This window comes from Scaptodrosophila lebanonensis, unplaced genomic scaffold (assembly GCF_003285725.1).
Source record: "Scaptodrosophila lebanonensis strain 11010-0011.00,11010-0021.00 unplaced genomic scaffold, SlebRS2 tig00000043-arrow-pilon, whole genome shotgun sequence".
Lineage (NCBI taxonomy): Eukaryota > Metazoa > Arthropoda > Insecta > Diptera > Drosophilidae > Scaptodrosophila > Scaptodrosophila lebanonensis.
Window position 1 is genome coordinate 7,863,577 of NW_022060545.1, and position 24,203 is coordinate 7,887,779.

General features: G+C 40.7%; 5 protein-coding genes across 5 annotated transcripts; 3 read left to right on the forward strand and 2 right to left on the reverse strand.

Moving 5' to 3' along the window:
- Positions 1–497: 497 nt before the first annotated feature.
- On the reverse strand, positions 498–815 carry LOC115622373. The gene has a single exon (XM_030516295.1). The coding sequence runs from the start codon at positions 813–815 to the stop codon at positions 498–500; it is 318 nt and encodes a 105-aa protein (XP_030372155.1).
- Positions 816–2,241: 1,426 nt separating this feature from the next.
- LOC115622997 lies at positions 2,242–2,658 on the forward strand. Its single transcript, XM_030517156.1, has one exon. It carries the CDS (start codon positions 2,268–2,270, stop codon positions 2,580–2,582), a length of 315 nt encoding a protein of 104 aa, XP_030373016.1. The 5' UTR covers positions 2,242–2,267; the 3' UTR covers positions 2,583–2,658.
- A 5,218-nt stretch (positions 2,659–7,876) lies between these two features.
- Positions 7,877–8,194, forward strand: LOC115622374. Its single transcript, XM_030516296.1, has one exon. It carries the CDS (start codon positions 7,877–7,879, stop codon positions 8,192–8,194), a length of 318 nt encoding a protein of 105 aa, XP_030372156.1.
- A 5,169-nt stretch (positions 8,195–13,363) lies between these two features.
- LOC115622571 lies at positions 13,364–20,598 on the forward strand. Its single transcript, XM_030516550.1, has 2 exons — positions 13,364–17,797; positions 18,495–20,598. The coding sequence occupies exons 1-2, from the start codon at positions 13,662–13,664 to the stop codon at positions 18,556–18,558; spliced, it is 4,200 nt and encodes a 1,399-aa protein (XP_030372410.1). The 5' UTR covers positions 13,364–13,661; the 3' UTR covers positions 18,559–20,598.
- A 918-nt stretch (positions 20,599–21,516) lies between these two features.
- LOC115622691 (sorting nexin lst-4) lies at positions 21,517–24,051 on the reverse strand. Its single transcript, XM_030516716.1, has 3 exons — positions 23,205–24,051; positions 22,212–22,864; positions 21,517–22,034 (listed from the first exon to the last, which is right to left on the reverse strand). Exons 1-3 carry the CDS (start codon positions 23,958–23,960, stop codon positions 21,743–21,745), a joined length of 1,701 nt encoding a protein of 566 aa, XP_030372576.1. The 5' UTR covers positions 23,961–24,051; the 3' UTR covers positions 21,517–21,742.
- Between the last annotated feature and the right edge of the window lie 152 nt (positions 24,052–24,203).

Consider the following 24,203-nt stretch of genomic DNA (forward strand, 5'->3'; position numbering starts at 1 on the left):
CATTTTGTAATCAATGTTATTGTTGTTTTTGTATTTGTTAAATTGTGCGATGCGTAATTGATTTTGAAGCCATAAATAATATTTGTCATAATTGTTAGCTATGCACAAAAGTAAAGTGTGATTAAATTGAATTTTCCCTTTATTTTTTTACCCTACGCTACACGCTACGTAAAAAAAAATATGAAACTGTTTCAAAGTGTGTTCAAGGAGTAGATAAAAACACCTAATGTGAACCCACATAGAATTTAAGCCGATTGGGAAAGATGACGTAAGTCCCAAGAGCAAAAAAACAAATTAAGTGGAATACCGAAAGAAAACATTGCGCAGATGTTGTTCAATTCTCTCAAGAAACATTTGTATATTATATTTAACACCCAAGCGATTATTTTGTTTAAATCATTAAAAACAGTGCAGCGTTCAGAATGAATTGGAATTGAAAACAGCGAATAATACTAAATAAATTATTTTTTATTTTTCATATTTATTTAATTCTAGATCTATCCGAAGAACCACCTTCCCTCAACGCCACCGCCAAAGTCTTTGCGATCCCAGTCGTACATTTTTCTGCCCTGAGCGTAGACATCTATGGTGCCGCGTCCATCTTGGGTTTTGTAAATATTCTGATCAAATCGAACACTCGATTGACGACCTCCTTGTGCTGGATCGTCGGTGTATTTAAGTTCGATTTTGCGGCCTCCTTCCGGCAATCCGTTGCCACCAAGCGGACGCACCTTGTTCCCATCGAACTCGTACTCCTCAGCTGCCACGTAGGCCAGCAAGCAAGCCAGAAACAAAAGTGTACACTTCAGAGCCATTGCGAGTACAAACTACAAATGTGATGAAAACGCATGGAACGAAAGTATTTATACACTGCAACGTACATATGAACATACTTATATGAGGGACTTTACATGCAAGATAACGTCATCTTTTGTTCCACGGCTGATTTTAGAGATAAGACGGGCAGTCTCTCTTAACCTGATTTATTTTACTTTCTTTGCAAAAGCTATCGATAGTAATTAATTGTGCTCTAAGGTGGGCAAATCATTATAAGAACAGCTTTTCACTTAACATCGGTTATCGACATTTGACCTGCACAATAATCTGGATTTGAAAATAACCTCTTATACATTTATGTACATACTAAATGCCCACGGTGAAGTCCCGTCGGTCTTTTTAGCTACGGTCATATTGTGTTTGGGATTCCCGGCTATTCATAAAAGGTAATGTGTCCGTAGTCTTACCCCCAGTGCTATTATATACAAATGAGTATATAGTACATATGTTGATTTGCATGTGTGCTATTGCTGTGAGTCAACAATCTCTGTTGCAATATTAGAGATAAATTAATGCTTATTTTACAATCCTTTGAGAGAAGTTGTATTTTGAAATAAAGCCAGCACATCAACAGATTGTAAACAGATATATGTACGTCAAAATTTTATTATTTAAAATAATTGAGACGTTTTATTGATGAATATTATATGCAAATTTATTAATATTAATTGATTTTTAATATATTAATTATGAACTTTATTCAAGTCATAATAATATGCACTAAAATATTCAATCAATGTAAAATTTATATCAAATTGTCACACTAAGTACATACTATTGAATAATACGATAGCACAAACTTTAATCAAATAATCCATCTTTATAATTTACCAATATTCTCTTTTATTTTCTGTAACCACTTTATACTTAAATATACTTGTATAAACTACAGCTTGACTGATGATGTTTTTTGTAATCATAAAAACAACATAATTATCTATCGAATTTGTATTGATTTGTTAGTTCTAAGCTATTATTCAGAAATCTGGGGTATAATATATGTATTTTTTTTTAATTTCAATAGCATCTTATTTATTTATTTTTAATAAAACATAAAATCAATGTACATCATGAGTAGCAAAAAAAGTGGATCCGATTAAAGATGAGTCCCCTTCTAAGTGATTTTTAAATAAGAATGAACCTTCCCCTTGGTAATCAAATGCTAAACTCGCAACAAACAGACTTACAAACAAAACCTTGGAGTCCATGCTTATCTACTAGAGTTTCGAACAAAACGTTTCGGTGATTTTTTTCATCTCAGCAAAAGTGATTCCCTTCATAATTTGATTAGCAAAATACTTATCAGCGCTACAAAGTAAACGGCATCACCATATGTGTATGCACGAGTATAAAAGGCACCTCATTAATTAAGCAACATTCAGAAAACAGTGTCGAGTCAAAATATCAAAACATACTGCCTCCAGCTCAAGATGTTCTTCAAATATACTTTGCTATTGCTTGCTGCCTGCTGTCTGGCTTTGGTTGCATCTGGATCTGTGCCGATGAATGAGGGATCCAGGATACTGGCACGACACGCTCGATCACCCAAGTCACAGGGCGGCAGTGTGGATCTTGGATATCGCAAGGATGCGGGTGGTCGTGAAGCCTCCATCCAATACAATCACAATCTGTATACGAGTCGCGATGGTCGTGGCAGCATCGATGCTTACGCACAAGGGAGTCGCAATTTCGATCATAATCGCAACAATTATGGTGGCGGCATCCAAGGACGTTGGCGTTTCTAGACTCTAAGTGTGAAACTATTTTCATTCACTCTATAATTAAAATATTTATATTCTGATATTAAATTTAAAAACAAAATCATTCCTGGCAAGCCTGGCATAATATTTTCCTTACGCTGCATTTTGAAGGGTCTACAGATAACATTAAAGCCTACTCTCGCAAGCGTGTTCCCATTTTGCATAATAAGTTATTTCTTATCAACATTACAATGCCAACTATGGAGGTATATAAAGCATATGCTTCGCTCAACGTTCAGCAGATAATATTTTCAAGTCAACTCAGCAAGAAGCGCAAGCTAAACATGAGATTCCTGTTTGTTTCAGTGCTAAACGCTTGCTACCTGACTTTGGCAACATCTGCAAACTTATATTGCGGACAGAGTCTTGAATATCCATTTCCAAATGAGTCGCATATATAGCATATGGAAATAGTCAGCAGGTGACAACAACATACTATATAGTACCTATATATTTGCTTTATTCATTGTAAAATATATTTTATTTAAAAAACAAGTAAAAAAGCTAAAGTCGGGTGTCCCGACTTTGAAATACTCTGTACATATGTTTACAATAATTATAAAAAATAAAAAAATTAAGAAAATAAAAAAAAAAAATGTGATCGATTTTACCTCTCTAGGTATTCGAACTCACGTAAACGGTGTATAATTGCACATTTACATAGCAATTGCGTCTGTGTGAGTGTATGTATGCCTATGCGCATCTATTCGTGTCTGTGTAAGCATTTTCGCAGTCAACCAAACAGCAACATCAACAACAGCCGCGGGCAGCGCTTGAGCAGCGCTTGAGCAGCGCTTGAGCAGCGCTGCAGCAGCGCTGCATCAGCAAATATATTTATGGCTATAACTTCTTGTTAAATCGGTCTATCATAATGAAATTTGGCATACGGACACATAATAACCAACTGGGGGTATTTCCAAAATTTAGTTCGAAATTCCAAGAATTACGGGAGTTACGATTTGCGGGGTAGAGGGGGGAGGGAGGGGAATTCCAAAATATACATTTTCTGCGTATTCACATAAGGCATCTGGGACTAAAATTTGGTGTTGCTAGGTCTTATAGTCTCCGAGATATAGGCGATTATACGAATGGAAAATCGGGAAAACCCCCATAGGGGGGAAGTGGGGGGGAAAATCAAAAAAATAAAACAAACTCGTATAGAATACACACATAACGCATCTTTGTGCAAAATTTGGTGTCTCTATCTCTTATAGTCTCTGAGATCCAGGTGTTCATACGGACGGACAGACGGACAGACAGACAGACAGGGCTAGATCGACTCGTCTCGTCATGCTGATCAAGAATATATATACTTTGTGGGGTCTGCCACGCCTCCTTCTGCCTGTTACATTTTTCAGCTCCCGCAAACCTAATATACTCTTGTACATTTCATGTACAGAGTATAAAAACACATACATTATAATGAATGAAAAATATTCTACTTAACATCGATGCTTGTTTGTAATAGGATTTGCGAATTAATTAACAGTGCAACTTGATGAGCATAAAATATTCATAAGTTCAGTTAGCGGTTTGGTTCCAGCTCTGGTTCTGAATTTGAATATCCGTTAACGATTCGGTTTTACTTAGACGGTAAATTTCGTGAACGTGTGCTTAGATTTTGTTAAAGAAAATAAGCATTTTACTTACATATACACACGCATTACATTTATCTAAAACAACTTTATCTTATGTATGCATAGAAAGGCACACATGTGTGAAGAAGATCATGTGTCGAGTTAAGCATTTTGCACATCATGTACTTATATTTATTATAAACAATTTGCATAAATTATTCAGTGCTGCTCGGCTTGCGAAGCACTGCAGTGCTACGGAAAGCTGAGAGCTGAGCGGGCCATAAGCTGTACTAATTTATAACAAACATATTTTATTACACGCATTTGCGCCAACATAAGATATACATAAATAAATAACTGCAAACACATACAAATTTATATAAATAATAACGCTTCTCTGCTGCAAAAGCGTTACAAAGTGGGGCTTGGACCTGGACTTTTGTAAACGGTGCTCAGGTCTCAGGGGTTGGGGGACTTACTCGAAAGCGCGCTAAAAGTTAAAGCGCCGGAACAAAGCAATCCGGAAAAAAGCGCCAGCACACAGAAATACTGCAAACTGAAATGTAGCTCCATGCGTGTGAATGTATATATATATATGTGTGTGTTGTGTGTGTGTGTTTGAAACAACAAACAACGCGTAAACATAAAAATATGCAAAAGCAAGCGACGACGCAAACTTTTGCCGCCGTAAACAAAAAGCTACCAGCAGCAGCAACAGCAGCAACAACAGCAGCCGCTAAAGCATCTACGGCTTAGTTTAAAATTTATTTTATTTCGTTTTTGGCGCAGTGTACAAATTTTTTAACACATGCAGCAACAACAAAGGCATACTTTTGGGGGAACGTGCCACAAAAAACAACAACAGTGCGCAAAAGGCCAAAAAGGAACGAAGCGCAACGTGAAAAAATGAGCTCAAGCCAGTGAAAAATGTGCTAGGCAGGCAGGAAAATGGTTTGGGCGAAACAACAGGACGCACGACACAGGACTTAGGAATGCCTATGCGTGCATGCAAGCAAGCAACAAAAACAACAGCAACAACACAGCTGCTGGCCGGTAGCATTAAAACGCTGCTAAATAACATTTGAAGCGTTATTTAAAATTTGTTTAAATTGAGCAGCTTAAGGCTAGACGATAAGCTTGCCTGTTACAACAAGATGCCGAGTAAAAATAATAAAGCTGTCTTAATATGCTTTAAGTCATGGGATTAGGGTGTTGAAATGAAATTAATGCACGCAAAAATTGCAGCCCAGAAGAAATTGGGTTAGATTAAACTGTAAAAGAAACACTGCAATCAAAATATTAGTACGAACTTCAACCTGCCACAACTCAGCGAAGATACCAAAAGGACAGCAACGTCTATATTCCTTTCAAAGGCAGATAGAATTATTTCCAAATAATAGATAATTCACTTTAAAACAAGTGCAATAGCTCTTTAAGAAATCCAAAGACGATTAATGATCAAGATGCTCATAACCAGACATTGAAACAAAAAGCATTTTCTTACAGTCTGACTGAGAAGATAATCCTTTTTAATTAGCTTTGCAATTAACGATTATTTATTTATATAAAAAGGACCTATGGCACAAAAGTAATTGATTTCGTGCAACAATATAATCAACTATATAACAAATGTGTGCAGGCTTACAAAGCGGCAAATGAATTACCGAGACCCAAAACAAGGAGAAATCCATTTCCATGCATTGGTTGATCAGCCGAATGGCGCCGACACTCAAAGCCGAATGCGGTACCCAAAATAAATTATAAGCAGGGTAGTAGAGTGCATAGAGTGTGGCTATACTATTGTTAATGCTCAGAGCCCACAAATAATCTGAGTACTCTATGGCCATGGCCAGGCACAAATCCGGCTAATCGCTTTGGTTTAGCGTAGGGCGCGTTTTGAATTACTTTTCAGCAATGGCGACGTTGACTGGAGTCCCATGCTTAGGACATCGGCTTTACTTTTCTCAACTGCGCAAAGATCTGCCCTACACAGCCATACCCAGCACTATACAGCGCAGCCAGAGCAGACGAATGAAGTTTTTTCAGAATGCGGCTTATTTGGAATTTTGCTTTTGTCTCAGTACTAGCAGCAAATCATAATAGTTAAGGCAAACAAGTCGGAGACTGTGCGTCAAGGAGGCAGACCGGCATTTTCAGCACAAAATCATTTATTAGGCAGAAGCCTAGCTACCGTCTGATGATGGTGCTTTGTGAGGCCAAGTGGCTCAGCAATGCTTGGCAAAAAGACGGAGACGACATAATGACTAAGCTCATTGCATTTGGTTGAGTGTAAAATGCGCCATGCTCGGTTTACTTTTATTCCCGTTCCCATCTATATACATACATAAAAACTTATGTATTCACATATTTAGGTGTGTGTGTAAGAGCAGCAATCTAGGCTAATGTGCACAATAAGGCACATTAAACAAGATTTGTCAGGTAGTCCAGATATAATAGACAGGCACCAACCACCCAGGCACGGCAAGGCGCACTAATACATATGAGTACGTGGCCCAGTTGATGGATGAATGAATGCATGAAGTGGCAAGAGTTGCTAACGGCTAAGAATGCCTAAGTATGTGTGATATAAGTACGAGAATAATTATGAAATCAGCACAATATGAATGAAAAAGTTCCTTTGCCAACCTACAGTACAGGCACAAAAAGTGTTTTAAGAAATAATTCACAATTAATATATTTCCAAAAGGCTAATTTTATTAAATTCATTAAAAATAGGTAAACAGCAAAATAAATAAGAATGAATTATATTCCATTGATCTCCTTAAAACATCCTATCCGAAGAACCACCTTCCCTCAATGCCACCGCCAAAGTCTTTGCGATCCCAGTCGTACATTTTTCTGCCCTGGGCGTAGACATCTATGGTGCCGCGTCCATCTTGGGTTTTGTAAATATTCTGATCAAATCGAACACTCGATTGACGACCTCCTTGTGCTGGATCGTCGGTGTATTTAAGTTCGACTTTCCGGCCTCCTTCGGGCAATCCGTTGCCACCAAGAGGACGCACCTTGTTGCCATCGAACTCGTACTGCTCGGCTGCCACGTAGGCCAGCATGCAGGCCAGAAAGAAGAGTGTGTATTTAAGAGCCATAGCTGATTGAAATTATTTTTTGAAAATGTACTGAACGATGTGACTGTTTGGTAGTTTGGAATTCGACTGTGATGGAAATGCACATTTCGATCTGAATTTATACGCAAAATATTCGCAGGAGGGGATATACTTTGAAGACTAATTAATCTTTGTCTTCAACATACTTAGTATATAAAAAAAAACGTATGTTCAAATAATCGTATATTTGTACATCTGTCGCAAATATTGCTTTGTTCGGTAAACAGCGTTGCTGACTTTGTGCAAAAGTGATTCCCAATCTGTTCTGATAAGAAGCATCTTAGGGATCCATTTACTTTGCATAGCTGATAAGAGACTCTAGATCATGGCGCACCTTGACAGATCGGGAATCACTTTTGCAAAAATTCACCGATACAAATTTGTATTGTTATCTTAAGCTGCACAGCTATACCCTCTGGAATTTTATTTGCCGACTTGAAAGTAAATCCCCTCTTACGAATGTTTACCTTCAAGTCGGCGTATAAATTCAGACTGCAGAGTGCATGTTCATCACAGTCGAATTTAAAACTCAAACACATTTTGTTCGTTAAAGAAACCGAGTCCCAATCTAACTATGGCTCTTAAGTGTACATTATTCTTTCTGGCTTGCTTGCTGGCCTACGTGGCAGCCGAGGAGTACGAGTTCGATGGCAACAAGGTACGTCCGCTTGGTGGCAACGGATTGCCCGAAGGAGGCCGAAAAGTCGAACTTAAATACACCGACGATCCAGCACAAGGAGGTCGTCAATCGAGTGTTCGATTTGATCAGAATATTTACAAAACCCAAGATGGACGCGGCACAATAGATGTCTACGCTCAGGGCAGAAAAATGTACGACTGGGATCGCAAAGACTTTGGCGGTGGCGTTGAGGGAAGGTGGTTCTTCGGATAGGATGCTTTGAAGAGGATAACGGAATCGAATGATTCCGTTTTATTCTTCATAATAATTTATTCACTATTTATAAAAAATTAAATAAACGTTAAAAATATAACTATCAATTGTTATTAATTTCCTAAAATTCTTTAAGTCCCTATTTGTGGTGTTGGAGGAAGTTCGTTTTTCGGGTATGATGTTATCCAGATATTTTAAAAAGAAAAACTGAATGAACAATTTGGAAATACATCGGAATTGCTATCTCATATGACAAATAAATTATTTTAAAAATATATAAGTAAACTAAAAATTATATAAATATAATAATCTATAAAACTAGTAATCAAAATTATTAAATAACAATAGAAAAAATATTATAATTACAATACATTATACATATATAATTATACATATATAATGTGCTTTATATACAAATACATAAATAATGCTTTTAATTCTAAAAATAAAAAATTTAAAACAGCAACAAAAACATAAACGTAACATAATCATATTAATAACAATAATGAAAGTAAAATGTATAAGTCTTGAAGAGTAAACAATCATACCTCAAAATGGTTCTATGCTTAAATGATTTAATTAAATTAATTGTGGGTTTAATATGTGTATTGATTTTCTCAACATTGTTTCTAACTTCTCCTAACACCACACTAGTTATGGAACGGACTTCTTGGTAATTTTGATGAAATTAATTGACTGCAGAATAGATAATGAACAATGCACTTCGTTTAACAATTAAACATTTGAATATTTACTTATAATCTCGTTCAACCATTGTTGCACTGAAACCATACAAAGTTACGTTTCCAATAAATCAAACTTGTGTCAAAGTCTTCATGCTCGGACAGGCTTGAGAGCGACGATCATATCACAAACATCATAATTTAGGTGTAAACAAGCCAATTGAGGCGCGTAAGTCGCAAATTTATATGCCTCCGCACTCAAGTACCAGTTGGTCTGGTTTCCAAGTAGCAGCAGATGCAACAAGCCACAACGAATCAGTTGGCTAATTATAAATACCACTGGCTGCTAGGCATTATTTAATATGCTTCTGTACATACATACCTACATACAAGTACATATGTACATATGTATGTATTTCTACGTATCGATGTAGACATTTTTGTGTTGGGAATGTGTAGCAATAAAACGAAAAGCAATTTGGACAACTGGTTCGAATGTTGTTGTTATTATTGTTGTTGTAGCTGGGACAAGTAAACAACATGCCAAACATGAGAGTCATTCAAAATAAAAATCTACCAAAATGCTTGTGCAGTTATCAACTGCAACTGTGGCGTCACCGTCCCTACTCCCAGGGGGATTCAAGTGGAGAACAGAACTAAAATATAAAAAAAAGTGGAAGAAAGCAACTCTTGCATTAGCATGTTTTTCTGTGTCCTGTATGTTGACGTTGCGCTCCCTCTGACAATATGTTGCCAGCTGTGCTCCTGTACAATGGGCCACTTGAACAACAACAATAAAAAATCATTAGGATGCCAATGGCAGGCAGGCCGGAGGAGTACGAGTAGGAGTTGGAATCGGAGGAGGACTAACTGCCAACGCCCACACACTCAGTGACGTCAAGAACGAGAACGGCTACGACGACTACGACGACGGCAACGGGCACTTCATAAATCTACAAGGCATATGAAATATCCTGTGCTGAGTGTATAGGGCCAATCATATAGCACACTTCTGGGCGTGCTACAGGAATGTGGAGGACAACGAAGACGATGTGAAGGACTATGAAGCACGACTGGTTGCTGCAAACAAAAACTTTCTGACATTGCTACTTCTTCTATAAATTTTACTTCACACACACAATGTGCAGCACACACACACACTTACACATACACTCGCACGCACACTCAATGCACATTGCTTTTGATTTATTAACAAGCTATCCGTTTATCATGCGGGCAGCAACCAAACAGGGATTAAGGCAGTGAGGCAGCAACAAAGGGTTAATGCCAAAGGGCCATTGAATTATGTACTACCCTCCCGCCTTCCCTCTCTTCCTCGCCCTTCCAATATCAATTGCCAATTTGTTATAAAGCACCGCTTCCCATGCCTCTATCTCTATCTACGACTCAGACGCCGGCGTCGCTGCTTTGGCGCCAAAAATGCCGCTGTTTAGTGAGCAGCACACACACAAAAAACCACACACTCATTCTAAAATATACCACAAAAGATAAACAATTGCCAAGATAAACAAGTCACGATAAAATATGCGTACAATTCCAAAAAGATTTTCATTTGTTTTATTTTTATAACACTGGCAAATGGTATTTTAATTTCAATCAAATGTTTGTAACGCATGTTGAAATGGGACCATTCACTAGAATCGAATAGTGTGTGGAGTCTCCAAATATACAAAAAATACAAATATTGGAAGTTAAGCTTTGGAAAATATATTTATTTTAACAAAACAATATGAAATGCATGTATAGTATGAATGGCTTTATTAAATAGTTGCTAGAAATCCTTAGCTGTTTTTAGCACTTTTAATTACTACTTATAGGAAGATTATGAAATCCGAAGACCACATTTCAAGGTTTATTATGCGATTTTTATTACAATAAAAAAAAAATTCAAAGTAATGCGTAACTGAATAATCAAAAACAGGGCAAGGCTTTTTATACAAGTTTTGAGCTCTTGTTTTTGCATTTTGTTGCTGTTTAATTTAAAAATGTGTACACTTAGGAATAACATTTGAACCTATTGAAAAAATTACCTTTAGGCAGAGTATTTCAAATACATTTTACAGGGAATTTAAATTTCGGTGTAGGCATTAAGGCATTTTTCGTTATTTTTCCATTTGTTCTTTCGATAATTTATGTGCTGCCAAGTTTATTAAACATTAGAGGGAATTAAATTAAGATATTTTTTAGATTAACGTTTTCTCTTTTACTGCGCAGCCAAATAACGGAAAATTGATCATCTTTTATGTAAAGTATTTGTTTTGGACATTTGGCCTTTACTTTGTCATTTCAAATGTATGTACTATAGTATGTATGTTTCTATGGAGCTGGCTGATGACCACGTAGAAAAACAAAACCCTAACTGAGTAACAAAAACAACAATAAAAACAACAACAGCAGGGAACTTGCAGCCGGCGTGTTCGAGCGTTAAATTTTCATGTGGGCGTCGGTCACACAAAGCTTCAAGACAAAAAAAAGCAAAGCAAACAAGTTGAAGGAGTCGTCGTCATCGTCAACATCATTATCATTGTCATCATCATCGACGCCGATGCCGATGTCGTTGCTGTGGGTGCCGCGACGGCCAAGACACAATGTTGACCAATAAATTTTGTGACCATGAACGAGAAGTGCAGATCAAAGCAAAGTAAAGCAAAGCATTAAAAGGCAACAACAATAAAAACGACTAAATGTGGAAAAACTAGCGCGCTGTTGTAGCTGCAGAAGCGTGTAAATGCTCCACAAACGTCATTAACGTCGCCTTATCTCAAAAATCGACACTGCTGCTGCATTCCCGTGTCTTGTCTGCCTGTCTGCGTGGAAAATTACCTGCCTAAGCAAAAGCAAAGGCAGCGCGCTTACTAATTATCAAAGCGTTTCATATTTATCTAACATTTTTGTGGTTCTGTGGCCTGTTACACATACATACATATAGGCTTGTAATTAGCTATGTTAATTTCAACAGTCATTATCAGACTGCAGCGGCACGAGATAAAACACTAGCTAACAAGTTATCTTCGCCTGATGGATATCACTGAAATTTCGATTTGGTTCGTCATAAATAATCATAAATGTACATAATACCTATGCACAATATATTGTATACTACATAATATTCAAAAGCAATATATCCTTAGATTTTTCAGTGAAAGATATAAAAATCAAAATGTTATGATTACCTGTCGCATCAATGAAGTGCAAGCAGCATCAGCACTGCTACAGCCATCACTGTTAACGTCGACTGTGCTGTGTTCTGTTACGCGCTGCTGTTGTCGTCCGCCTACGCATTTCACACAAACGTGTTGCGCTCCCACACACATGCACTTTTCGCTCAGCTGGCTGGCTGGCCTGCAACCTACGAATGTGGTGCGCAAAACATAGACGATGAAAAGAGTTATGTCAATTTGTTGTTGTTCTTTCTTTTATACTACAAGTGTTGTGCACGTGAATGGAAGTGTAGTTGTTGTTCTTGTTGGCTTTTTAGCATATTTTCGTTTTTCGTTTGCAATTTTATAAGCAAAACGTATTTAGCTGCGTTTGTTTACGTCACTGACGGCACAGTTGAACTAAAGCACACACAAACACGTATGACGCGTGTACGTACGACCAAGAAAATCAAAGCAAAAGCAAACAAACAAAACACAAAAAAGTTGCGAACACCCGCGCACCGATGAAGACAAACGACTATGCGTAGCTGAAGGCGTTTTAATAAATATATTTATAATTTGTTAGCATCTTAATTACACACATGCTGTATGTTGTTTTGTTTGCGCCTTTGTTTTTGCACATTAACATTCCCAAGCGCAAAAATCGAACTTGTGACGGTCGCCTACACAACGCGTAAATGTATTGCTATTATAGCTTGAGCATTTGCAGGCACACGCCGCATTGTTTTTACATCGGGCGCTAATTATAATGGTTGTTTAACGCATATTTGATTGCTTTGCCTTGCAAATTAATTAATTTGTATTTTCCCAGCAAAAGTAGCGCAAACACGTCCGCTCATCACAACGACAATTAGTTCACTGGCAAAGCGTCGCTGAACTAGATCCCTGATTAGTTAGGGCTGCCACCTAGTCAAATGTTGCCAGCTGTTTTTGAATTCCACCAGGGGCACCTGCTGCACTGCAGCTCATAAAGTTTATTTAAAAAAAAAAATACCTAAAAAGCAAAGTGTGATTGAAAAAGGTAAAACAAATGCTCTAAAATGCAACAAAAGTATGCAAATCTATTAAGGTGAGCGAACAACTCTTGTATCTGCATTGCCACATGGCAAAAGGATTCAGTACAAAAGGTAAACAAATCAGCTGTGCCACCACATCTTCTCTACCCAAAACGTAATTTTTAAGCGAGATGGCAGCTCGCACGTTGCGTAGCAGCAAGCTATAAACCATACGAAGTCAGAAGAGTCTGTCCAAAAAGAAAAAAAAACATGATATACATATACACAATTCATTGATTTTGTCAACGTAAAACATACAAGCGCATAGCTGCACATCAATATATCAAGTGAAATAAACTGAATTAGAATCGCTGGTGCATAAATGCGCAGAAAGTGTGCAATGTGCGACAATTTATTGTGAAGCGCAGCCCCACTGCCAACGAGAATTTGCTGCTCCCAATAAGAAGGCAACCCGAAGTGCGAAAAAGCATACGGTGAAAAAGGAAAAGCAAGAGAACGAAAGAAAAAAATGCAATAGGAGTAAATAAAAAAAAATGACAATCGTTTTTCAATATTAACATAGACGCAATAGCGCCGCGGCCGTAAAATGCCAAGGACCACTTGCAGGCCAAGTGAACGCGTAGCTAACGGTCACGGCAACGATAACGGTAATGATGACTCCAACAACACCACCACCACCACAGATGCGGATGCCACCTCTAAAGTCAACAACAACAACATCACCAATGGAGGCGTCGATGACAACCACATTGTCAAGCAAGAGTTCGATGCCGCACCACCAGTTTGTCACAGAAAATCGGAGCGACGAAGAGTGGCACGAGATATTTTTCTGGTGTTTGAAGAACAGCCCGCCAGGCGACGCGGACGTGGTGGGGCGCGTGGCAAGTCGTCGCGTACCAAACAAAAATTTGGCCACCTGAAGGTGGCGAGCACACCACGCTTCAACAAGAATTTGTTGCGTGAAATCAAAACGGAACCAAAGTGCACGGCCACGGCCCAAGTGACGACGTTGGACACAACGCCGCCAGCGCTGATTTCAATGACGCCAGTGACGCAATGCAGCGTCCCATTGGAGCAGCCGACGGCGCCAGCGCCACAGCCAAAAGTGCCACAGCCCGTGCAGCCGCCAAAGGAGTCGAAAGCATCTAGCGGAAAGCAGGCCAAAGCCCGAGCGACAGCCGCCGTAAAACTTGAAACCAAAACAGCATCAAATGCAATACCAGCAGCAGCAACAGCAGTAGAGGTGGCAGCCGCCACTGTAACGCAACCACAAACAATGGTGACCACCAATGGATGTGCGGAAGCTACAGGGGCTGGGGATGTGAGCAGCAAGCCATCAACACCAACGACACCCAGCGTCAATCCGATATTCCTGTGGGTCAAGCAGGATGACACGCGCATCGTTGAGGTGCGCTGCGAGGATTATGACAAACGCAATAGAATACGCCTTACCAAGACCACCAACGGATGGCGCTCGATGCCGCGCACCGATGCTTCCTCAACTAGAATAGTGAAGTTCTTCCATAGCGCCGCAACACCCTTGATGAAGGTCAAACGCGAAGTATACGAGAGCCAGCAGCAGCCCATGCCGCTGACAGAGCAGCAACAACTGGCGGAGCACACGCCTCCAATGTTACCTTCATTGACGCAGAATTTGTTGCATGACTGGAATGATACGGGCACGCAGTTACCGGACGAGGACGATGAGGAGCGAGATCAGCATCAGGATGAGCAGCATAGTACAACCAATGCAAATGGAAATGGTGTTGATGAGGATGATGAGGAGGTGCACAATCTGGCAGCAGTAATTGAGAACGTGGTTGTACGTCCGGCGGGCAATGCAACGCAATCGGAACCTATGCTGGAGGCGACCCCAACTATGACCACGGTCAACGATGTCTGCTTCGATGCCCTGCTCGATAGTGAGACAAATGCATCGACTAAAGCAACAAAGACCAGCACCAACAACACCAGTACCAACACGCCCACATATCAAAGTTCAACACCTTCGCCCATGGAATTGCAACTGTGCCCCAAAACGGGCCTCTTTCTGCCCAAAGGCGACAATGCGCCTGTGCATGTTATTGGCAACCTAACGACTTCTAGCGGTACTGAGGCTAGCGCTAGTGCCCATCTGGATATGGACAAGAGTCTGCTGGAAGAGGTGGCCGAGACGCTGGCGCCGGAAAATCAAAATAAGACATTGGCCGAGCACAATCGAGATCATCACCACAATGATCACTCTGAGAGTCTCGATGCCAACACAAAGAATCTGAAAGATCTGCTCGATGATGCAGATCTCCTGCAAAATTGCAGCAGTGACAATGGGAGCAGTGGTGCGGATCTGCTCGATTCGTTGGTCAAGCGGAGCTGCGAGGATAATCTAGTGCAGAATGATGGCACGGGAGAGACTCAGGAAACGGCATCGGCAACGGATGTGGAAGCGGACGGTCTAAGCTCGTTCTGTGTTCCCGATCTCGCCAAGGATTTGCCCAGCATACTTGATATGGACAATGATGCACCCAAATGTCTGTCCTTCAACGAGGCCGGTGAGATTGAAGGCTTAAATGGCGATCTCTTCCAGGAAACGCATGCTCATTCGTTCGGCATCGATGCATTCGAGAAGGAGCCTGATATGGGAGTTGTTGTCGTGCCCACGCCAGCAACCGTGGAGCTGACACAAACGCCTTCAACGCCTCCCAGCTTAAACAAGGATAAGTCTCAGAATGGCACGCTAATGGTGCCCGATGAGACGCCCAAGGATTTGAGCTACAAGAAGCGCGAAGAAGTGTGTCCACCATCAGAGTCGCGCAGCCAGTGTGCAGTAACCTCCAGCTCCGACATACTAAAATCGCCGGAGCCACTGGAGCTGGAGTCAAATTCCATACCGGCCGAAGTAGAGACCACATCGGAAACCATCAAGCATCTCATATTAGAGCAGTTTCTCAAGCTGAATGCCTTAAACCAATTGCCATCAACGGAAGTCAGCGGTGGCGTTGCTGCGGCCAATAATTCTCAACAGGCCGAGCCCATGGATTTGGGCAAAGCACGCGACAAACTTATGACCACTGCCAGCGGCAAGTACTTGGAGACCGTGGTTATCGATGATGAGGAGGAGACGCCCCCCTTAAAGAAACGATCCAAAGCCAATATCAAGATGGACAAGGATCCGGATGCGCTTACCCAATTAAAAATGCTGATTGCCAATCCGCAGTGGAAAGTGCCCGATCCCATACTAGTGCCAAAAGATCGTCTGGGCGCCGTGCTAGCTTCGCCAGCGCGCGAGATTCCACTGCTATTGACCACACGGCCAGAGTTACGCTTACCAGAGGCCTTTGCCTATCCTGAGATCATTCAGAATCCCAACATACTAGTGGTTACCATGGAGCAGCTGGAGGCCATACTGAAAAACGAACATGTAGATCAGGCTAAGACTAGCAAACCTGTGGCACAGCCACCCATAGAAGCCCTTGTCGTCGAACCACCGACGAGCAATCAAAAGGTGGCCAGTCCCGTGAAGCAGGCAACGCCTTCAACGACGCTGCCCCACAAGACTACAGCACAGCCGCCCAAGCCCAGCGTAGTGCCTACAATTACAGCAACGCCCACGCCCGTTGCTCCACCCTCCCCGGCCGACTCCAGCGTGTCTACAGACCTCAATGCCACCACATTGGCACTTCTCCAACAGATGCTCTGGCTGCCATATTTCGGCCAATTGTCTCAGGAGTTCTTTAAGACATTTAAGGACCCCATGGGATTGCAGCGCAAGTTCATGAACAATCTGATGCCTTTATATAACAATCAGTTCGGGCTGCAGCACTTGGATGAGCTCTACAAGCATTGTTTGAAGCAAAAGGCCACTGAGGAGCAGGCGGCAAAGGTGCAGCCCACACCACCGCCCACAGCGCCCCCTCCACCAATTGCGCCTGGGCCCGCCAACTTCAACGGCTTCAGCAATCCCGTGGAGCTGGCAATTATGCAAAAGCTGCTACAGCCACAAATGTCCAACTTTTTGGGTAACTGGAGTGCGGGTGAATCAACCACATCAGCCATTCCCAGTGGCAAACCGCAGAACGGACAACAGCATCAGCATCAAAGTAACTTGGAATCTTCGCAGCATCATCATCTCGAACACAAACGTGCCAGACGCACGATCAGCGATGGTGCCGCCAGCTCGGAATCAACGCCGCTGCTCATGCCCGAGTTCAATAACAGCTTTAACAAAACCAAGCCGGCAAGCCAAAACACTCAGCAGCAGCAGCAGCAACAACCTCCTGCGCCTGCGCCTGCGCCCGCGTCCGTCACCGCCCCTGCAGCCGAGCACAAGCCGCGCTTAACTTGCAAATCGCTATCGAATCTGCTCGATCCCGAAAGCAGTTCCGTGCCGCTACTCAATGTTCCCTTCGATAGTTTGCGACGAGCGGCATTGCACAAATCGGCGCATGATCAGCAGCATCTCGGCAAGGAGCCGAGCACCGGCCGCACCTTGCGTTCCAGCAAGGCCTGCGTAACGTACAATCCTCTGGAGCAAGCGAAGCAACAGCAAACCCAGCACAGCCAGCAGCAACGGAAGCGGGGTAACATGTTGCACGACCCACAACAGCAGCAACATCTTCATCAGCAGCAGCAACAGCAACACATGGCGGAGTTGGCCGCCCGCAACATGAATGATGGCAGCGGCCTCGATAGCAATTCCGCGCTTTGGCACCCACTATTCGGCAGGTGAGTGAATCGAACAATTAAAAGTATGAATTTCGATTATTTAGTAATGCACTTATAAAAAATTTCTAAAATAATTTCACCTCACTCCTAAAATTGCAATTTTGTTTGTCTTAGCTCCCATTTTTTTCAGACGAAGATTTATATTTTGCGGGATCTACAGCTATATATTTATTTATTTATTATATGATATCATACAGAGGCGACGACGTATAGATGACACAAAATTGTAGGCTTTAGACAAATTAAACGCTCTAGAAATACCCATATTGCAATATTACCCTAACAATTTCCTTTCCCCCTCGAAAATCCAGTAATTTTTTGCAACCATTTTAACAATTTGTTGAGATTTTGGGAAAAATTTATCCCTTGTTGACTTTCTCCATTCTATAACTCTTAGAAGTGCAATTTGCATATTTTTTGTCGAAAAAACATTGACCCTTTCGAAAAATATTTGTGCAAATTATTAGCTTAAAAAGAATTGCACGCTAAAGACAATAGATATGAGCATTGAAGCGAAAGGATCGTTGAATTTAGCTCTAAATTCTGGGACTCTTATTATTTATATTATTTTTATTTATAGTATATGTATACAAGTTAAATACTTTTTAGTTTTAAGCTCTTCTCTTCCGTGGCTATAACCTATATGTACATTTATGTAAATCGACTTATTTTCTGAAAACTAAATTATTACTTTTAGCAATCCCAAGCAGGGCTATAATAGCCCCTGGCAATGGACCACAGTGACGGCAACTGGGGAATGACAGTCAAGCCGGGCTCACAAGGAGCCAGCAGGAGCAGCAACAACAGCCAGCGCCAACAGCAACACAAATAACAGCACGAACAACTTCGAAGAGCAGCAGACCCACGACTACAACAACACGCTGACCAACTATCATGCGGCGACCAAACAACAACACCAACAACAACAACAACAGCAGCAGCAGCAGCAACAAGCACAACATGTTGGCAATAGTAGCGTGCGCGTACCCAACGAACTGCCAAGCAATCAAAATCACAACAGCACCCATAACAATAGCAACAGCAACAGCAGCAGCAACAATAACAGTGGTAGCGGCAGCAGCAGCAACAACAAATTTTGTTATCCCACAGTTGCCGCCGCTGCTGCCATGGAGAATATGTTCCAGAACAATCAGCTGGCGGCTGCAGCAGCTGCGCGCGAATCTCTGCTCAATTCGTATTTGTACCAACAGCAAAAGGATAATGCTGTTACGGATATGGGCTATATGGCAGATCATACGGTAAGCAATTATTGGCAGCAACAGCAGAAGCAACAGCAGCAGCAGCAACAACAACAACAGCTGCAGCATCAACAGCAGCAACATCAACAGCATCAGCAACATCAGTGGAACAATCACAGCAGCAACAGCAGCGTCAACCACAACAACAACAACCAGCGCACCTATGCCAACAACTATGCGGCAGCAGCGGCTTCCATGTACATGCATTTCAATCCGTATATGCAACAGAAGGCTGCACTTCTAGCCGAGAAGGCCGCGGCAGCAGCTGCGGCAAAGGCTGTACAGGGCAACAACACCAGCAACAAACATGCCGCTGCTGCTGCTGCCGCATTGCGTTTTGGCGGCGACTACGGGGACTGTGGTGCGCTGCGTTAAAGCTGCGGAATGCAGGATGCAACATATAGGATAATGATAATGGGCGCCAATCATATAAACTAACACTTGCATACACGCATAATAACATATACATACATATATAAATATATCTATATATAGGCAACTATAGATCATTTTACCGCAAGGAATTGGTACGGATTTTCCATTAATTTAACAACAGCAGCAGCAATAACAGCAACAAGAACAAGGTAACCGGAATGAGCAACAACAATAATTTATGACAAGTTAAAAAACGAAAACAAAAACAAAAAACACAAAAAGTGAACAGACATTTAAATTGAATTAGTAAAAATTTGTTATTGGTAGTTTGTTAAAGCAAAAGTAAAGGAAAGCAGAAAAACAAAAAACAGAAAACAAAAATAAAAAAAAATGCAAAAGCTAAGAAAAACTAAACAAAATGTATGAAGTATATATGTAGTAGAGACGAAGCAGATGCAGAGAGGCACAGAAGAATAAGCAGAAGAAGAGAAATAATAAGAGCAGAAACAAAAAATGAAAAATGAACCTAATTATTGTATTATTGTTAACCAAAATCTATTAATATTATGATTATTATTATTATTATCTCAAGCTGCGTTATATTATTATGTTTATTAACTCGTGTGTGTGTATATAGCGTTTTTATCTAGATGTATTACACTTAGTGACCACCCCTCGATGACTAACTGACCCCTAACCTCTACCCCTACCCCACACTCACTCCATTAACAAAACCACAACATCAACAACTAAATCAAACACAGCAGCGTAAAAAAAGGCAAAAACAAACATACAAAAATACGAAATTTGTATTCATTCCGCAAAGCAAAGCTAACAGAAAAGAATGATGATGTTTTTTTTTTTTGTGTAACAATTTAACGTGTTTAATTATTACTATTATTAATTATGATTACTATTATGCATTACATTTATGATTATTTCTTGGAAAAAGTTGAGAAACGCTGTTCTTTTATTTCATTTTAATATCAATTAATATTATTTTTATTTATGCAACCCCCCAATGTGCAATGGACTTATGATTTATAACTTATGACAAGAAAAACACATGAATCACAAAAACAAAACTTCTTATATGAACATGGCAAATGGCAAGCAAACAAAAAGCAAGAAAATAAAGAAAACCTTTTAGAGAATTTCGCTGATAAAGGCAACAAAAATAGCAAAGAAAAAAGTACTGAAATGTGTTTTATTAAATAGTGTGAATGGATGTTCTACAAGATCCTAATCTACCCAACCACCATTTAATGAACAGCGAATATCTGTTTTCTGATAACAGCTATATATATATGTATATGTCTTATAACTAAGCAACCGAAAATGGAAACATCTAAGCGGAATTGTTGGTTCTTAAATTAGATTTTTCTGCTCTAATTTAACCAGAACAGTTATCAATTATCCTCCTACAAATATTGTACAGACAGGAAACAGATAAAACTGTCATGACTCGTTATTTTGAAATTCCACTTTCCGTCGTTATGAACAATGTATCTCTAGTTGAGCAGAAACCCCTATAGATGCTGCGAAGACAGTGGCACTAGACTTACGTTTCTGTTATCATTAGCCAACTTTTGGCATACACATTCGAAATTCTTATCTTCTCAACTCCCACTATAATATTTGTCTACCTAAAACTAATGTAAACTAAAGCATATCTTCTATAGTACGAAAAAAATTGAAATTCTATTTTATAATGCGTTTTTAGAACGATCCGCCTGAAGTTCCCATTGGCGAGTGATATGAAGAGTGCTGTCTTAACAACGTCAGATATTTAGGCATCAGAATTCAGATATTGCACTACTGACCCATTTTATGGGTTTCTTTTTCTATCCATGAATTAGGACTCGTGGTTCTTTTTACCTTCGATTGGTTATTGGTCTTCATTCGTTCAATATGTAGATATTCACCATTGTTCATATTTTCCTTTTGTTCACAAATGGTAGGCAGCATACCCTCTTATAGACTTTTCATTGTCATTGGCACACAATTTTAATTTCAAAGAAATTAAAAATATAATATGTACTTTTCTCGAGTTGCACGCAAAATGCTGAATTAGTACACATATGATTTATTTTTGTATATAAATATATATTAAAATTCCACTCGGTGTATAGGTAATGTATAAATATGCAACTTTTTACTTACAAACAAAAGGTATCGAATATTATTTTAACATTCAGTTAAAACCACATTATTTAAAGTATTGTATAAAGCATTTGTAATGCGCTCGTGCGAATGTTTCCAGCTATATATTGTGAGTGTGTGTGTGTGTGCTTGCTTTGTTGTGCAGTTCCTACTCGATCTGCCGGTGGGCCTCCTGCAGTCGTGCGACCACACCCTGATAGAATTTAATTTGTTCCTCTATGAATGATTTCAGTGTTTGCTTTAAATGCGTGTCCCGCTCCGCCTTGAAGTGCGTCATTTCAGCGAGCACCGTATAGGATATAATGTCTGTGCGTCGGAATACATCCTGCAGTTGAGCGTTGCTCATCTTGCCCTCGCCGGTGATGCGTTCACAATCCTTGCGCTTTTGTATAGCACCCTTTTGCGTGGAAAATATATCCGGAAAGCAGTTCAGCACTCCTCTATAAGATTAATAAAAAGACAAGTTTAGAACGTAATATCGCGTCTTAACAAATTTAAAAATAAAAGAAAAATTAGCTTCGATTCGTTTTCTTCTAATAGCTATTAATTCTAGTTGGGTTTCTCATTTTAATTTTAAAGCTAATTAAAGTTGAATACTAATCGAATGTAGGTCTCACCTGTAGATATGCATACGATCGGAGAGCGGTATCCAGTCATGTTTTGGCTGGTCCCCGTACATTTGTCCAATACCAATATAAATACCACCAATGCGTCCCACGCTCTCTGAGAGTGGGACACCATCGCGCGTCGGCGCACGCCTCTCATCGATGGCCAGTGATTTTGCCAGATCCGAAAGCCCGTCACCAACGCGTTGAAATTCCTTTTTGCTTTGTGTGAGCGAGCGTTTAACCATATCGTTGGCAATCGTATTCAGATTTCGAATGGCCACATCCATGCTGTGTATAAACTGCGAACCACTTTCCATTTGTGCATCGACCTTTGACTGTAGCAGATTCTTTTCTGGTGCCACAATGGCCAGGCAATAGTTGACACCCATATAGGGATCACGTTCGGCTTTTCTCTTCCCCGATTTCCAGATCTTCTCGTCAGTGCAGGTGAGAAAATGATACCAAACCTCGCATTTCGATATGACCGGATGGCGGCAAACCCAGTCCACAAATTCCTGCAACTGCACTCGTCTATGCTCGACGAATTGCTCCTCATAGCGACCAGAGATTTGCTTGTCGGGCAGTGGTGGGACGGGTATCAAACAAAATTTGTCCACCAGACGCTCGTGGAGCCAATCAAAGTGCTTGTATCTTCGAGACACCTGTTGTGTATAATAAAGAAAACCTCTGATTAGATATTAATTTCGAAATGTGTGGCATAGACTTGTGAGTCATGCAACAAAAGCGAAACATACACACACGCATTCGTACACAAGTGTGTGTGTAATTTTCGATTACAAGTGCAAGTGGTCAGCAGGCAGCTTCTTTGTTTCTCCGTTCGAACCCACAAAGACGCGCGCCACTTTCGTGCGCTTATGTTAATTATTAGAACACCCACACCAGCACAAACCCACACATTCTTTCACACACACACACACACACTCGCACACCCACATTTTCGAGTAAATATCGTAAATTACACAGATAGCATCTAATACTTACGGATATGTTATTAAAACTAGGTGTCAGCTGGTAGGCAATGAACGTTTTCATGCCTTTAAATTTCGACTCCTTTTTTGGACTGGCCACAATGACCGAATAGGTGGAATGGTTTGGTTGCCATTGATAGATCGATTCCTCCACTGCGGTTATGGTCACAATCTCGCTGTCTGGTATCTTCTCCTTGTTACTCGACAGTCCCAGAATATACGAATCGGAACTCTTGGCAAACATGCCCTTTTTCATCGTGTTGTTTGTGACCTGCGACGCAGATGCCAACGATGCTGTGTCATCATTGGGCGCAACAGGTAAGTGCCGATTGTCGTAATCACTTGTAGAATGCACAATACCCCCAGTTCTTGGAGCCTGTGCAGTAACTTTACTCGGGGCGCCAGGTTCCGCATAGACATTATCTTCACCCCAATCATCTTCCCATTCATCGCTATCGTCCTCGGCAGTTTGATCATACCTGTTGGTCGTCGCCCGACTTGCTGGCATACCGAACGGATCCAAATCCTGCGCGGCAGTTCCGGGACCTTGGCCGTTGGGGTTGGTGAGCCTGTGGGCCTCCGCTGCCGATAACACTTCCACATACGCTGCTGGGAACAGCCCAATTTGGCCTTGGGTGTTTTTTCCCTCCCACCAGCCCTCCCCAACGTCAGTACGAGTTACAGATAACACATCACCCGACGAAATTGATAGTTCCGAGGAGCCTGGCTCACCAGAGAAATCGTACACGGCGCGCACGTAAGAAGTCATTATTTTAAGCCAATGTACTACTTTAACGCGATTTATTGTATTAAACTGCGCTTGCCATAAAACAAATGAAGATTAGTTGGCCAGCAGCTTTGAGTATGTGTGAGTCAGTGTGTGTAAGAACGGAGATGGTAACTGTGCGATATCTTAGTTATCGCATATGGCATCAACTATCGATAACTGATACAGCTGGATACGTAACTCGTTTCTTTTGGTGACATATCTAAGTTGCCGTTGATGTATTAG